The sequence below is a fragment of the Protobothrops mucrosquamatus genome, unplaced genomic scaffold (genome assembly GCF_001527695.2).
Source record: "Protobothrops mucrosquamatus isolate PMUCROS unplaced genomic scaffold, P.Mucros_1.0 scaffold1131, whole genome shotgun sequence".
Classification (NCBI taxonomy): domain Eukaryota; kingdom Metazoa; phylum Chordata; class Lepidosauria; order Squamata; family Viperidae; genus Protobothrops; species Protobothrops mucrosquamatus.
In genome coordinates, this window is record NW_015387349.1 from 108,026 (window position 1) to 124,751 (window position 16,726).

Consider the following 16,726-nt stretch of genomic DNA (forward strand, 5'->3'; position numbering starts at 1 on the left):
CCCCCCTGATGCTCGCGGAAGGCTTTGAAAAGGGCTTGCTGGAAGGGGAAGGGAATGCATTTTGCGCCCCCTTGCAAGGGGGGAGGAGGAGGAGGAGGGAAGGGTGGCAAGGAATGGCTCCTTTCCAAGAGGCCCCTGCAACTCCTCCAAGCGCCTGATCCGGCAGGCGAGAAGAGTCTGTCTCTCTCTCTCTCTCTCTCTCTCTCCTTTTGCTCAACTACACAAGCCAGCATCCTGTTCCTGCTGGCTGGGGCTGATGGGGGTTGGAACTGCCGAGGGAGCCTTTGGGTTAGGATTGGCTCACCTGTTTCCAGCAAGATGCACGGCGGGGGGGGGGGGGAGAGAATGGTTGGGTCTCCTCTTCCCAAGATCAGGGTGAGAAAATTCCTGCACATAATTCCTTTTGGGCTGGCTCAGCTGCATTTGTGTTTGTGCAGGGCTCGCTGCATCGGCTGGAAAAGAAGGCCAATCATTACCAATGGGTGAGTTTGCTCTTTGAGTACCTCCTAATTGTTAGCAAGGCAGTTTCCTTCCACCCTTCCTGGTAGCAGATGCTTTCCCCTCAGGCCTGCCCTCCCCTTCTGCCCTGCTCCCTCTCCCTTCCCTTCTCCCTCCCCTCTTCCCTCTCCCCTCTTCCTTCCCTTCCCCTCCCTTCCCTGAATTTCCCCTTTTCCCAATTTGGTTTTGTTTGGAAATATTTCTCCTTGCTTTTATTACCCTCAAATGAATGAAGCAACCTAGGTGGTCAGTCTACAGCCACAATATTATAACTAAGCAAGTTAGATTTAAACCTGATTTTTTTTTTCCTGCTTTGTTCACTTGAAAGTCTTGTTTCCTTTGGATGGTTAAGTTATATTAAGGAACCAGGAGAGGCCGGTTATGGGAGTGCAGCCATAAAGGGGGGTTCCTAGATCTAGTCGCTTTGTGCAGTCAACTACAGCTAGTTGGAATGCAAATATTTTTTTGCTATTAGTACTTGGGCCTGCCCGTCATGCTTCGTCAGTTTCAGATTGTGTCCCCTGCCATTTGAATTGGTATGATTCGCCCTCTCCTCCAAATAATAGAATAGTTTCCTTGGGGTTTGTATCAAGCAAAAAATAAATGTCAGGCCCCAGGAACTATGAATGGCACCTGCAGTTACTTTAGTTTCCTTTGTTGTTCTTCACCTATTTGTGTCCCACCTTTGTTTTGACAAATAACTCAAGGTGGTAAACTTCCATCTTCCTCCTTCTATTTTCCCCACAACAGCCTGGTGGGGTGGACTAAGAGTGAGTGATTGGCTTTCATGGCTAAGGTGGGAGTTGAACTCACAGGCTCCCGCTTTCTAGTCTGGTGCCTTAACCACTAGACTAGGGGTCCCCAACTCCCAGTCTGTGGACCAGTACCGGGCCGCAGCATGCCACCAACCAGTCCACACAAACAAGCAAAGCCCCATCCGTGGGATGCAGGCAGCACACAAAACCATGCACTCTCCACTCCGTAAAAACCTCTCTCCATGGAACCAGTCCCGGGTGCCCAAAAGGTTGGGGACCTCTGCACTAGACCAGGGGTAGGCAACCTTGGCTCTTTTATGACTCGTGGACTTCAACTCCCAGAATTCCTGAGCCAGCCATGCTGAGGGGAAAGGGAGAGGTTTCCATGCTGAGCCATGCTGGCTCAGGAATTCTGGGAGTTGAAGTCCACGAGTCATAAAAGAGCCAAGGTTGCCTACCCCTGGACTAGACCAAACTGGCTCTAATTTGCCTTTGCTGATGAGGATATATAGGAAAGGCAATGGGTGGTTCTTTCCTTGTGAATTTTATTTTTTTGAAGATACAGTATTATTCATTGTTTCATATGTCTCTAGAGAAGAATCTTGCCAGACTGAAGCAACTGTTTGCATAATTGCAGATATACTCTGGGAATAATTAGAGAGGAGACGTTTTAACCCCTTTCCTGCTAGCCAAACTCTTCAAGCTGCATTGCCTCTTTGCTCTCTGGAAAGCAGCTCCTCCCTCCTGGGAATCCAGACTACATTCCCACCACAATATGCTTTGTGAAATGGCGGTACTTCGCACCGGCTTCCTTCACTCTCAAGTGGGCAAAACCCCAACACTCTTAAGGGCCATCCTCTACGGGAATTGTGACAAGAAAGCAGAGTTGTATTTCCAAAGGGTTACGCGACCTTGCTCTGCATTGGATTTGGAGAGTTTTAGCAAGAGAGGAACTGTGGATAAAGCTGTTCGGGGTGAGTCTGTTGCGTCGGTTGAAAGTGTCAGCACAGCAGCAGTGTCGGGTTGCGCGTTCTGAGGTGGAGGCAATGTGAAATGTGAAAGAGGAGACAGGCAGACAGAGTGGAGGTCTAACAACTAAGCTAAAGGCTAATACATATAGAGCAGGCGTCTTCAAACTTGGCCCTTTTATGACTTGCGTGCCTGGCTGAGGAATTCTGGGAGTTGAAGTCCACAAGTCATAAAAGGGCCAAGTTTGAAGACCCCTGATATAGAGTGTTGCTACCATCTATTTCATTTGCTAATGTGCTCCTTAAAGCCTAAAATGGATTATAGGAAGCTAGAGTTAATAAACTGGCAAATGAGAAACGGCTGTCGTCATTGCAATGGAAACTTGGATAAAGCATTTCATCCCAGATAGTGCTGTTAGCTTGAGTGGACGTTCATCATTTCGGCTTGCAGGTAATTCCCCCAGATACGAGCGTTTATTTAGCGACATTTCACAAAAATGAGGTTATTCAGAAAGGGTACTTATGTTAAAAATTCAAAATTGCGATCAAAAACAGGCCTCTGTAGCCATGTGACTTGGATTGAGTCTCGGCCGCTGCGGCGACCATTTTAACTCTGTGACTTGCCTGGGCCGGTTTGGGCCTATGAGAAGGTTTTAAATTTAAATTGCCTCCAGAGGTTGTGGGTGTTCTCTCACTGGAGGCTTTTAAGAAGAGTCTGGATAGGCATTTATCAGAAATACAGTACAATGCTGTACTCTCTTGTGAGAGCAGTGGGTTAAACTAGATGACCTCAAGGTCCCTTCCATCTCAGTTACTGTTGCAAACTAGCAAATCGACAGTACCCCGTCTCCCTCTGCATGCCTGGCTGGAGACGTTTAAGCTAATGGCCAGCAAGTGTTTGTGTGTGTTTTAAAGCAATCAGAGATTTCTGTAAACTCCTACTTTACTTTACTTTACTTTACTTTACACTTTACTTTACTTTACTTTACTTTACTTTTTATTTTACTTTACTTTACTCTTTACTTTACTTTACTTTACTTTACTTTTTATTTTATTTTACTTTACTTTACTTTTTACTTTACTTTACTTTTTACTTTACTTTACTTTTTACTTTACTTTTTTACTTTACTCTTTACTTTTACTTTACTCTTTTTACTTTACTTTACTGGCAGCTGCAATCATAGAGTTCTCCACCCCCCTCTGAAGAAGCTTGAGCTGCCTAGCAACAAATGACTTTTTAAAAAAAAACCTACTGCCTACTTGGGAGGCAGTTTACAAGTACTCTGGTGACTGAAACTGGAAACAGCTGATTTGTGGCTGGAAACAGCCTGCAGCAGCAGCGGGGAAAAGTCTCTCATTTGAGGCAGCCATTGGAGGAAATAGTAAATCAAATCTTTGTTCATTTAACGACCTATTTGATTCAATTAATGAGTTTGATTTTAAAATGTAACATTGAGTCTGATTCACTTGATGATTACGAGCCTAATGGGCAGGCTCTATTAGGCTCGTACCTCGGGGATTACCTGTATTTTCTGAGAGGGGAGCATCAGAATTTGATTTTTTAATGGATGCCAGTGTGTTGACAGAAAAAAAAATGACAAATCTTTCAGTCACATTTTATTCTATAGGTCATATAAAGCAGGCTGGCTGGGGAATTCTGGGAATTGAAGTCCACATATCTTAAAGGAGCCGAGAATGAGAAATGCTGATACGAAGTAACAATATGATGTTAAAATAAAGCAATATCAATGGAAAGAGGAGCAATAATTTTGGTTTTCATATAGGCCTTTGTGTTGTTTTTTTGTAGGAGGATAGCCAGAATCAAGAGAGGAATCAGATGGAGTCCTTAAGTTCCCACAAGGGATCCGAGCCCCGCCCCTCTTGAATTCTGTTAACTCTTACCTAGTGCCAATTTAATGCTAATCTCTAGTTGACCAGATTCTTGCGTATAGGCCTGAGCAATAAATCGGCTTACCTAGAACTTAACTATGATTCTTTGTGCCTGGCAGCTTTTCATCTAGCTTTTAACACTTTTGTGTACCAGATTTGATGAGTGTGCTCCAACCACTCCATTTGTGGTCTTGTGATCTCACTTGGGGAAAAATGGGTTAGTAGCTTCCCTACAGCCTCTTAAGAGTCACAGGATGGTGTTATCACCCAAGTACACATGACACTGTTTGGGGTTCATTTATGGTGGAGGCTGGAAAATGTGGCATGAACATAGTCAGGAAGGTAGAGTTCAGTAAACTGGTTGGTCCAATTTTGTCTAGATTGTTACCACACTACTTTTGTTTGGTTTTTCGATTCTTGTGCACTACAGTCTTGTTTACTTCATTAATATAAGTCTCTTTACCCCCAGATTCTATACTTGGTGCTGCGATTGGCCTGGGTGAGTTGCTGGTTTCTTCCTCCATCCGTATATAAATGCAGGTCCTTGTGGGAACTTGAGGGTTTGAGATTATTCTCTTGGTCCTTGACTTTTAGTGTCTTCCATGTAAGAGGTGGGGGCTGAAGGGGGTGAAAGAGAAAAATAGCTAAGCTGATGATGTCCAGTCGTTTGGATTCCATCGCTCAAAGTCCTTGAACATTGGGTGGGATTCTGGGCTTTCTGTTCAAAAATCACCAGAACAGGAAAAGAATTAACCTTGCTGCACGTAAATCCTGGGATTATAGCCTTTGTAGACAGTTAGTCCTCGGCTTATGACTGCTTGAAGTGACAACAACCTCGGAATGGATGTTTTACAACCCATAAAGCATTTCCAGGGGTGGAAAAATGTTGCTTCTGCTCCTCCAGCATGGCCACATGACCACATTTTGGGCGTTTGGCAATAGGCTCGCCTTTATAACCCATTGCCGTGTCCTGCGGTCACATGACTGTTTTTGGTCAGTTTCAGAAGAATGGGTTTGTTTAATGGCCACCCCATTGGCTTAACAACCATATCCTAAGTCTACCTGAACCTGGAGGAAATCAGGATGGGGAATCTGAATTATTCTCAAGGAGAGGGATTCACTGCAGGATTGGGGACCACAATTCAACTATGTGCTATCTTCTGTAGGAACCCCAAAAGTCCTGTGCTGGCATTGCCTGGAAGGGCATGGCTCTTTTCGATCCTGGTTGTGGGGAGGGTTAGCTAAACTACTCCCATCCCCATGCTTCGTATTCATGTCCTCCAAAACCTTAGTCAGAAACTGCTGCTGGAATTAATCGTTCTGCAGCCAGTGGTGGGAACCAGCAAGCCGCAGGTGGACCATCTTGACTGTGCATCAGGTACCATCCGGTGCAAACTTGTGGAACAGAACATGTGTGTAACTGATCCTTCTGGGACCAACATGCTCCAGAAGCCTTCAGGACATGCGCTCTTTCTTCCCCATTGCTGACTGAGGAACTCTGCGAGTTGAATTCCACAAATCCACAAGTGACCAAGTTTGGAGATCCTTAGTTTAGGCTGTTGTCTTTCAGAAGACAGCCAGGTCATCCTAGATCAGGGGCCTGCACCCTTGACAACTTGAAGACTTGTGGACTTCAGCTCCAACAATTCCTCAGCCAGCATAGCTGGCTGAGGAATTCTGGGATCTGAAGTCCACAAGTCTTCAAGTTGTCAAGGTTGTAGACCCCCGTCCTAGATCATTATGGAGTTTCTCTTGGCCTCTAAAAGTTGGCAATTCTTCCTGGGACACAAGGACCACGGTCAGCTCCATTTGTTTCCTTCCTCTACAGGCGTTGCTGTGGTGGGCATCCCGGCCGCAGCTGGCGTTCTGGGTTTCAGTGCTGCAGGAATTGCGGCTGGTTCAATTGGGGCCAAAATGATGTCTGCTGCTGCCATCGCGAATGGAGGCGGAGTGGCCGCTGGGGGCGTGGTTGCCACCCTGCAGTCCATTGGTACGTGCCCTGGCCCTGACCCAAGGATAGATCTGATCAATGGGGACTGGCATCTTATCTTTTGCCTTATACCTCTCTTTGTCTAGGGGCTGCAGGGGTGCCGGGTGCCGTGTCGGCAGCAACAACAGTCACAGGAGCAGCGCTGGGAGTCTTAAAGGACCTTTACGGTTGAGAGGCCAGCGGGGACACCCCCACCCTTCCATGAAATTAGTTTTGACTGTCAAAAGGCCTCTAAAGAAACCTGCTACCCTTCCTACCTCCTTGCTTGAATTATTGTAGTTAATAGCCTACTTTCTCCTAGTGCTTTTCTTGTAATAAAAATACCTTTTGTCTTCCCCCCCCCCCCCCGTGCTTCAGTTTATGTGAAATGTAACGGGAGGTCCACCTCGATGGGTTTTCCGTTGACCCAAATTTGCAATCGCCTCCTTTTCCTGGCCCTGAAGAGGCAAAAAAAAAAAACCCAAGCCTCTTTTCTGAACCTCAAAGCACTACTGATGCGCAAGGCAAAACATAAACCTTTTCCAATCTCCTGGGACCTTTTATTGGTGAGGTTCTTTTCTCTGTTGCAGCTGGACCCGAGCAAAACATATGAAGAATGGCTGCGGGACTTGGGTTTGGCTAGTCTAAAGAAAAGAAGGAATAGGGGAGACATGATAGCAGTGTTCTAATATCTGAGGGGCTGCCACAAGGCAGAGGGGGCCAGGTTGTTCACCAAAGCCCCAGAGGGAAGGATGAGAAACAATGGTTGGGAACTGAGCAAAGAGAGAAGCAACCTGGAATTAAGGAGAAACTTCCTGACAGTGAAGACAATCAACCAGTGGAACAGCTTTACCCCCAGAAATCATGGGCGCTCCATCACTGGAGGTTTTTAAGAAGAGACTAGACAATCACCTGTCTGAGATGGTATAGGTTCTCCTGTTTGAGCAGGGGGCTGGACTAGAAGACCTCCAAGGTCCCTTTCAGCTCTATTCTATTCTAAAATAAAACTCTTTGTTTTCTAAGCGGTCCTAGTCCATTTGGATGGCTCACCAATGGTATAAATCAGATGCTCTTTGTTATTCCTTAGAAAGAGCTGGTATATTCTGTTAGCTTACTTCTAAAAACAAAAACTTGTAGTAGTTTATGATTAGGAACCTAGACTGGAAATAGCTAACAAAAAGAGTTATCATTCCAAGGAAGGATGCAGTCATGTGACGGGATATTTCAGTGGCCATAAACGCAAGGACTGGTGGCAAATATTTTTTATTCAGTGTTGTTAACTTCAACCAGTCACTAAACGAATGGTTATAGAAGTTGAGGATCACCTGTGCTTCCAATAATCCAGTTCCTTTTACTGCTCTATTGAACAATTGTTCAAGTTTACATAAAGGGGGGGGGGGGTTTCCAGCCAAAACCAAATCCCATTTTACTGTTTCACTATTTTATTTATTTATTTATTTATTTATATTTACATCCTGCCCTTCTCCTTGCGGACTCAGGGCGGCTAACAACCAGATAAAAATGCAACTCCCAAAACTACAGATTTAAAAACATAATTAAAAACAAATATTAGTAATTGGTCTAATAGTTTAAAATTACTTTAAAACCCCCATTAAAAATTTTCCCCTAGGCCAGTCCCGCAAGCTGGAATAACCAAGTCTTAAGGGCGCGGCGGAAGGAAGGGAGATCAGGGATCACCCTGATCTCTGGGGGTAGTTCGTTCCAGAGGGTGGGAGCTCCCACAGAGAAGGCCCTCCCCCTTGGGGTCGCCAGCCGGCACTGTCTGGCCGGCGGCACCCTGAGGAGACCCACTCTGTGGGAGCGTACAGGCCGGTGGGAGGTAATCTGCGGCAGGAGGCGGTCTCGAAGATATCCAGGTCCGATGCCATGGAGCACTTTAAAGATGATGGTCAGCACCTTGAAGCGCACCCGGAAGGCCACCGGCAGCCAATGCAGCTCGCGCAGCAGCGGTGTTACATGGGAGCTAATGGGGGCTAATCCTGCTTCTGCTTAACTGGGGCTTCAGTTTTGCAAAAGAACACCCTTGCTCCCCAAGAGGTGTGGGGTTCATTTCCCAAGCCTCAAAAGAGTCTGTGCTCTGCAGAGCCCTCCTGCTTTTCTTCATATAAAGCTCTAGGGCCGTGGTGGCGAACCTATGGCACAGGTGGCACGCAGAGCCCTTTCTGTGGGCACGCACACCGTCACCCAAGTCTTAGGCCTTCAGCTGGATTTTATAAAATCTTTTCGCTTTAGGCCTCCGCCGCCGTGTGCAAAAAAAAGGTTCAATTTCAACTTCTAGCGGGAAAAAAAAGATCTTGGAAAGTTGGAATTGATTGAACTTTTTAGTCCCAACCAGTCTGCCGTTACCACCGCAGCCACGCCCACCCAATGGGCCACGCCCACCGGGCACCGGATGATACATAAGTGGGTTTTGGGTTGCAGTTTGGGCACTTGGTCTCTAAAAGGTTCGCCATCAATGCTCTAGGAAGACCAATCTCTTTTCCCCACTCCAAACAAGACTTCTTCTGGAAGGGTGGAACACCATCCTATGGGAGAGGGCCAAGGTAATTGCCTTCCTGTTGCTCCATTTTACCACCTTTCCTGCCACAGTTGTAAGCAAGTCACTGTTGTTAAGTTAGTATTAAGTGAATACTGGCTTCTCCATTGGCTTTGCTTGTCAGGTCGCAAATGGTGATCACGTGAACCCAAGAAACTGCATCCGTCATAAATATGAAGCAATTGCCAAATGTGTGACCATGGGGATGCTCCAGCGGTCATTAAATGTAAAAAGTCGTCACTAACTTCGGTCATTAACAAATAGTTGCAAGTCAAGAACTACCAGTAGACTGATGGACAGAGCACCACTCTTCTGACGGCTTCCCTGGATGTGTGCTTGGGAGGCCTCTGGGCACATTCCTGTGCAATTACAACACCAGTTTTAGGCGTTTGCTTTTACAGAAGCCACACACTACACAGCATGAAACAAATATGTTCCTGTCTCAACTTTTCATATATATATATATATTAGGGGTCAAGGCCATGGTTTTCCCAGTTGCAATGTATGGCTGCGAAAGTTGGACCATAAGAAAGGCTGAGCGCCAAAGAATTGAGGCCTTTGAACTATGGTGCTGGAGAAGACTCCTGCGAGTCCCCTGGACTGCAAGGCGATCCAACCGGTCAGTCCTAGAGGAGATCAACCCAGACTGCTCTTTAGAAGGCCAGATCCTGAAGTTGAACCTCAAGTCCTTTGGCCACCTAAGGAGAAGGAAGGACTCCCTGGAGAAGAGCCCAATGCTGGGAAAGATGGAGGGCAAGAGAAGAAGGGGACGACAGAGAACGAGGTGGCTGGATGGAGTCACTGAAGCAGGAGGCGTGAGCTTAAATGGACTCCAGAAGATGGCAGAGGACAGGAAGGCCTGGAGGAACGTTGTCCATGGGGTCGTGATGGGTCGGACACGACTTCGCAACTAACAACACATCAGGGGTTCCTAATCGGAGGTACGAGACAATATTCCAGGGGATGCAAAAACTGGGTTTTTCAAAATTATAGTGTATATGTGTAATTTGTTGCCGTTATTTTGAACTTTTGTAAGGGGTGCGAGGAATATATCAGAAGCGTTCTAGGAGTGCGGGGTATAGAAAAGGTTGGTAGCCGCTGAACTACATGGTAACGGGGAAAGCTACCTGTGTGGGCATACCGGAAGGATTCATATATTTTATATTTAGGTATATCTCGTTATGTTTTATTAGATTGTAAGCCGCCCAAGAGTTGCCTCAAAACGCAAGTGGGCGGCATATAAATTTAATAAAATAAAATAGACACGTGTATTTTAAAAACACCTAAAAAAAAAATCCATGCGATTTAAATTTGAGAAATTTATTGGAAAAGTCACAGCTCTGCCACGTCTCTTCCTCCATTCCAGCTTGCAATTATTTGCCTTAATATATATATAAAATGTGGGATATCTTGTTTAAAAATGACGGGGTGCAGGGAAGATTACGGAAATGATGCGAGGGGGAAGTACTTAGAAAAGACTTGACTTGCTGTACGCCGTTTTCTGCACTATCCCAAATGCACCAGCGGTTTCGTTACAGGCAGGAGACGGGAACGATCAAGTACACAACAGCAAAAGAGAAGACTACGTTCTGATTTTATTGTTAACCTTTGTTACTGTTAAAAAGAATACCCCAAACACACACACGCACACACGCACACATACATACACAAAAGGCTTTGTTCAATGCTGGAGAGACCAACAGCAGGGTGTTTCTTTTTTTCTTTTGCTTTTTTTTTTTTTAAAGAACTCTTTTAAGAAATTGGGTGAATGGACAAAACCGCGAATAAAAAGGTACGATTTTTTTCCCCCATTTTTTTTTCTTTTAAAAAATAAGTTTCGATTTCCAAAGCGATCTTTTGGAGACTGAGGGGGAAAAAAAAAAGTCTTCAGGTTGGTGAAATGGGACTTGGCTAAGCCTTATGCACCCTGTGTTTTGATAAAGGGGATTTTTTTTTTTTACCCAGAGGAAGAGGGGGGTTGGGGTTAGGGTTAGGGCAAAGCCAAAGCCACCCAAGTTCTCTTTTCAAATTTGGAATCCGATTTCTATGCCTTTTTTTTTTTTTGTTTTTTTAATGAAAAGCGACGCTACACAAATCATGCTGAGGATTACAATGCCTTGTTTTAAATCAACCAGTGGGATAATGCAAACAACAAAAACATCCGCAAGGCCTCCGACGTTCAAACTCTCCTGGATTTGTAGAAGTAAATTTATAAATGAGCAATGGAGGAATAGTCGCTGCCTAGTCCAGTTAAAGAAAAATAATAATAATAATAATACAGGGACAGGGGTACAATTTCTCGGGAACCGCTTTTGAATATCTTACTCTCAAGACAGGGATGGGTGGAGGACCAAACCCTATTTGTCTGCGTGGGGCGGCTGAGTATGTGTGCGTGAGTTCATTCAGAAATGAGTTGTTTCCTCAGATAAAAGCCTGGTTGAGATGGCCTGGCTGAAGTTGACCTGCTCCTGCTGCCTGGGTTTTCAAAAGCCAGAAAACGTGAGGGCAGCCCGCCAGGTTCCCCCCCTCTTTGCTTCAGCTTCTGACCAAGTTAGCCTTTTTGAACAACCCAACATTTTTCCTAAAGAACCCTCCCCTCCCAAAAAAAAGTATAAAAGGGGGAGAGGGTAAGGAACAGTTCTGGTGTGTATGTTACAGATGGCGTTCCCATGGGCTTCCGTCTCAACTACGTCCCGCTCGGCGTCCTATAGCAAGTATTCGGCGACCTCCATGGATGAGTGGGTAGCAGCTACACTGCAAAATCACCCAGAGGGGAGGGAGGGGGGTGTCTTAAATCTAGCTTCCTTTGCTTCCATGGTTAGGAGGGAAGGATGTACACCACTGCTTTCCATTTTTTTTTCCTGTTTTTTAAGAAAACACATCCATAATTGTTTTTTTATTCCACTACAAGCACCACTTGAGAGGCAGGGAGAGAGAGAGAGGGGGGAAGAGACAGATCTCCAGTTCATCTCCGTCAAAGGTTTTCACGGGCGTTTGCGGCCACTGAAAGCTCTCCAGTGTTCCCGGGTCTTCGGCCACTTTCCATCCTTCGAGTCTCGTTTTGCAACCTCTTTGCAGCTTCCGCTGTGCCTTCAGAGGTGTGGGGCCCTTTTTGTGTGTGTGTGTGTGTGTGTGTGTGTGACACGAGTGATTTTTTTCTGAAGGCCGGGTGCAATTCAGTTTGGTGCTTTTCTTTCTTTCTTTTTTTTTTTTGCAAGGTACCATGGAAAGGGAAGGAAACAAAACCGAAACAAACAAACAAACAAAAGAGAGAGCCTCCCCTTCGCCCAAGTTTAGTCTGAAAGCTCCGGATCCGAGTCCTCCGGTTTCACTTTGGCAAGTTCTTCGTGCACTTCCCTTACCATCAGGATGCGCGTTAACATGATGTCCAAAGTCCCAGGATCTATTGGCATAGTGGAATACCACATGGGGCTATTGGGGACGCATGAACGTTCTGGCTGGAGGTAAAAGACGTCGCTCCTCTGCTTCACGCTTTCAGAACTGTGCGGGGAAAGAAAAAAGGGGGCAGGGTTTGGAGAGAGGGTCTGGATCTCTTCTTTGGGAAGAAACTAGCCCGAAGATGTAGCATCACTCACCACTTTGACAAGTAGAATTCATAGAGCCGAACCGGGCACCTCAAGGGATTGTCAGTGTTCTCAACCATCTCTACTGCTTCTTCGCCCTCGTGACGTTTCCTTTTGCCCACTAATTTATCTGGAGGTGGAAAAGGAAGATCGGGGATGGGAAAGGGGGCACAAAGGCCAAATAAACCCCCAACCCAACAGCAGCAGGACTGCCAGTGAAAAGTCTCATTTTCTTGCCTGGCGTTCCTTGTGAAATACTACGCAACAGCTACAGATGAAATGGCAACATTGGGCCTGGATTGCAGACAGGGTGCAGTTACAGGATTGCTTCTATTCTGTAATCCAGACCTAGCCGTTTTATAGCCCTGAGCCACCCCTGGCCCTTTGGCTGTCCCTGCCCGGGTGAGGTCAATCGGAAATTAGAAATTAAATATAAATAAGCATGCCTGAAGCTGCAACTCAAGTACTCTGGCCACCTAATGAGAAAGAAGGACTCACTGGAGAAGAGCCTGATGCTGGGAAAGATTGAGGGCAATAGAAGAAGGGGACGACAGAGAAGGAGGTGGCTGGAGGGAGTCACAGAAGCAGTAGGCGTGAGCTTAAAGGGACTCCAGAAGATGGTAGAGGACAGGAAGGCCTGGAGGAGATCAACCCCGACTGTTCTTTACAAGGCCAGATCCTGAAGTTGGAACTCAAGTACTTTGGCCACCTAATGAGAAGGAAGGACTCACTGGAGAAAAGCCTGATGCTGGGAAAGATGGAGGGCAATAGAAGAAGGGGATGACAGAGAGTGAGGTGGCTGGATGGAGTCACTGAAGCAGGAGGCGTGAGCTTAAAGGGACTCCAGAAGATGGTAGAGGACAGGAAGGCCTGGAGGAACGTTGTGCATGGGGTTGCGATGAGTCAGACACGACTTAGGAACTAACAACAACAAAGCATGCCACAGGGCGAGAGAGAGAGAAATTGAGTTGAGTTCAGCTTTGCCCAGTTGCTGTGCGCTCCAGTCAGCTGGCGGCTGTGGGAGGGTGAGGAGAGAAAACTCTTTTCTGTGCCCACCCCTGCTGTAACCTAAAAAGGTCCTGCCCAAAGCAAGTTAGCTGCTCAGTGAGATGCCTGGAGGTTTTCCCTTGCCTGGGAATTTGTTTTATTGAGAAGCAATCACGAAGGCCTTTCATTTAACAGCCAACTTCTGGATTACTATGCCAGCAAATTAAAACGGCCATTTCCTACCATTCCTCTGTTGGGAACACAATAAAAACCAAAGGAAACTACTGAAATAAATCGCCCAGTTGGAAAAGCAAAAAGATAACCAGGCTCCAGAGGTGCAGCCTTGCCCTCTCTCCGTTAAAAGCATGTTGATCTGCATTCTAAGATAGAAGGCAGCTCTAGCGAAGCAGAGATTTCTGCATTCAGTTTTTTAAAAAAAAAATGGGAAGAAAACTGAATAAAGGCTACGATGTTACCTAACTGGCAAGCAAACCACCAACCTTGGAGAGCACCAAGGATTCCACTATCTATTCGTGATTAGCACTCTCAGTACATTCCTGGGACGTAACATTGCGCTGGAGGAATCAAGATTATCTCTGTCCTGCAAGAAATTGGGAGCAAATGTCCCAATATTCTCTATAAATATTTTCAAAAAGGGAGGCTGCCTGATAAAACATTGCCCTTCATCCTAGGGCCTGAATGCTTAATCCAAAAGATGGGCTGAAAAAAAAAGTAAGGAAAGGGGGGGGGAATGAAAGTAATGGTTGTGTCGCTGTCCTGGTCAATGAATTTTTGGGCTTCCCAGTAAAAGGCAGCGGGCTGATCGTGTTGGCCTCAGAAGCTAAGCGGGTCCCAATCTGCTTGGTGTTTGAATGGGTGACTGGGAAGAAACCCCAGGCTTGCAGGTTAGGCAACAGTATGCTGCAGCTGCCAAAAAGGCCAACACAGTGCTTGGCTGCATTAACAGAGGGATAGAATCAAGATCACGTGAAGTGTTAATACCACTTTACAAGGCCTTGGTAAGGCCACACTTGGAATACGGCATCCAGTTTTGGTCACCGCGATGTAAAAAAGAAGTTGAGACTCTAGAAAGAGTGCAGAGAAGAGCAACAAAGATGATTAGGGGACTGGAGGCCAAAGCATATAAGGAAAAGCTGCTGGAATTGGGTATGTCTGGTTTAATGAAGAGAAGGACGAGGGGGCACATGATAGCAGTGTTCCAATATCTCAGGGGCTGCCCCAAAGAAGAGGGAGTCAAGCTATTCTCCAAAGCGCCTGAAGGCAGGACGAGATGCAACGGATGGAAACTGATCAAGGAGAGAAGCAACCTAGAACTAAGGAGAAACTTCCTGCCAGTGAGAACAATTAACCAGTGGAACAACCTGCCTCCAGAAGCGGTGAATGCTCCAACACTGGAAGTTTTTAAGAAGAGACTGGACAGCCATTTGTCCGAAATGGTATAGGGTTTCCTGCCTGAGCAGGGGGTTAGACTAGATGACCTCCAAGGTCACCTCCAACTTTATGATGATGATGATGAGAAAGGCAAGGAGGATAGGTTTACACTACTACTACTACTACTACTACTACTACTATGAGAAAGGCAAGGAGGATAGGTTTACCCACCTGGCTCTACGTCCTGTTTTTGGAAAGGTGGGAAGAAGCGCAAGTAAGTCAGCTTTGTGTTGTATTTCAGAGTCCGGGTGCGTCGCATGACGTGGGCAAAGGACAGCTTCATGTGCTCAGTGACATTCTTGAGCTGGAAGTATTTGGTGTTAAAAAAAAGCAGTGTATTCAAGAGCACGATGGGGGAGTAGGCGCCCAGCTGCTTACACTCCCACAAGTGCTCCTCTTCGATTCTTGAAAACATGTAACCTGCAGGTTGAGCAAGAGAGGGAAAACAAAACAACAAAAACAACAACAACAAAAGAGTCACTTCGGCCAGATCAAACCAAAGGAATTCAGACCCATCCTCCTTCCAAGATATTTGCTCCCTTTGCAAAAGGTCCCTGACTGAACAAATTGCCAAAGCTTACCGTTTGGAAGGATTGTAGGCTCCCAGATTTTCAACAGTTTTGTAAGTTCAATCATAAACCTGGAGTAGGGTTCAGTAAAAATGTTATCTATTCGGCCGTTCTCAAATAAGTACTGCAAAGGAGAAAAAAGAAAAAAAAGAAAAAATAAAATAGGGGAAAATGTCTCTGTTTCTATAGAAATCCAGAGGCAGAGACACCGGCCTTAGCAACAGATTCAGTTCTGTCGTCCCATCTTAATACAACCCCCCTGCGATGCTTTGAAGGGTTTGGAAAGTGGCCAGAAAACACAGGTCTTTCTTAAGACTGAGATGCTTCCACTAGTTGCATTTTCAAGCATGACCCTCAAGTAGTCCTTCAGGTATAATGTACATGTTATGGTTCCGGCTAATGAAACACTTCAAAGAACTTCCAGGCATTGATTTTCCTAAAAGTAATTTATTGTTACAAAATGTCGGCACAGGCACAACGAAGTTGATGCTAAGATCTAACATTCTCTTCCTCTGAGCAATTAATTTACCAGCATGTTCCCTCCCTAAATTTGCTGTCATATATCATGTTCTCCTATCAGGTGGAAGGGCAGAGGTTCTCTTCCGGTCTCTTCCCACCCGCAGTCCTATCTTTCTCCTCCCCCCCACCATCATCTGAATTAACTCTAAAAATACCAGACAGTTCTGCATATTTTGTCAAAGCAAGAATATACAGTATTTGCAGCATTGACAGTACAATTGATAAGCCAGGTCTACATGAATAGACCTTTGTGGAGTCCTCGGTGCTCCCTCAACTGGTAATCAAGGTTCCAACTGATAATGAAGGGATTAACCAAGGACAAAACTATATCCTCACTAACATGACAGGACATGCTACTCTATGTAAACAGGGAGCAAACCCCACACTTAAGTTAAGTTACAAAGCCGGGTCATGAAAACGTCTGAAGGAAAAAACCAAGCTTGGAGAACACCAAGGACTCCACAGCTCAACCCTGAACGACAAATATTCTTTTCTATATTCAGAATTATAGGCCAGCAATATAGAGGGGAAATCTGTTTTTGCATGTAAAAGCTGGAACCTAAAAAAAGGAGACTGGTAACAAACGAGGCTCATAAAAGCCCAGCGTAATTAACAGCCCGTCTGCCATTTCAATATAATAATAACAACAACAATAATGAAGTTGGAAGGGACATTGGAGATCATCTAGTCCAACCCCCTGCTATAGTTCTTCCTGCTACTCCTCCGAGGTCAAAGAAAGACGTGCAATTCCAGAAAATGGACGTAAAGAAGAAGAGAAATAACCTGCTGAATTCCAAGGCACAGGTATAAGATGCTGTCAGGGTCATACTTTTCGCCGTTTGGTCGCCGCACCTCCTGGATGAACTGGCACAAGCCGAAACTCAGCTCCGAAAAGGAACACGACAGGATGTCCTCTTTGAGCTTCACGGACCGAACTGTAGGAAGGAGAAGCACCTACAGCAGATCAGCTTCTTGACC

The 16,726-nt window shown here is 45.7% G+C and overlaps 2 protein-coding genes across 3 annotated transcripts in view; one reads left to right on the forward strand and one right to left on the reverse strand.

Annotated features, from left to right (window-relative positions):
- Positions 1-472: 472 nt before the first annotated feature.
- On the forward strand, positions 473-6,442 carry LOC107291449 (interferon alpha-inducible protein 27-like protein 2B). 2 transcript variants are annotated; one of them, XM_015820448.1, is made up of 4 exons: positions 473-482; positions 4,581-4,610; positions 5,940-6,101; positions 6,188-6,442. In XM_015820448.1, the coding sequence occupies exons 1-4, from the start codon at positions 479-481 to the stop codon at positions 6,271-6,273; spliced, it is 282 nt and encodes a 93-aa protein (XP_015675934.1). In that variant the 5' UTR covers positions 473-478; the 3' UTR covers positions 6,274-6,442. The 2 variants fall into 2 exon arrangements, with proteins under 2 accessions (XP_015675934.1, XP_015675933.1); XM_015820447.1 differs by lacking the exon at positions 473-482 and adding an exon at positions 2,005-2,227.
- A 5,346-nt stretch (positions 6,443-11,788) lies between these two features.
- Positions 11,789-16,726, reverse strand: part of ZMYM4 (zinc finger MYM-type containing 4) — a 33,989-nt gene continuing 29,051 nt past the window's right edge. The window contains exons 26-30 of the mRNA XM_029284944.1: positions 16,532-16,683; positions 15,242-15,353; positions 14,832-15,080; positions 12,234-12,351; positions 11,789-12,138 (exon numbers count right to left, since the gene is read on the reverse strand). Of these exons, the coding sequence (XP_029140777.1) occupies positions 11,931-12,138; positions 12,234-12,351; positions 14,832-15,080; positions 15,242-15,353; positions 16,532-16,683 (839 nt within the window). The 3' untranslated portion in view covers positions 11,789-11,930. The remainder of the gene's footprint in view (positions 12,139-12,233; positions 12,352-14,831; positions 15,081-15,241; positions 15,354-16,531; positions 16,684-16,726) is intronic.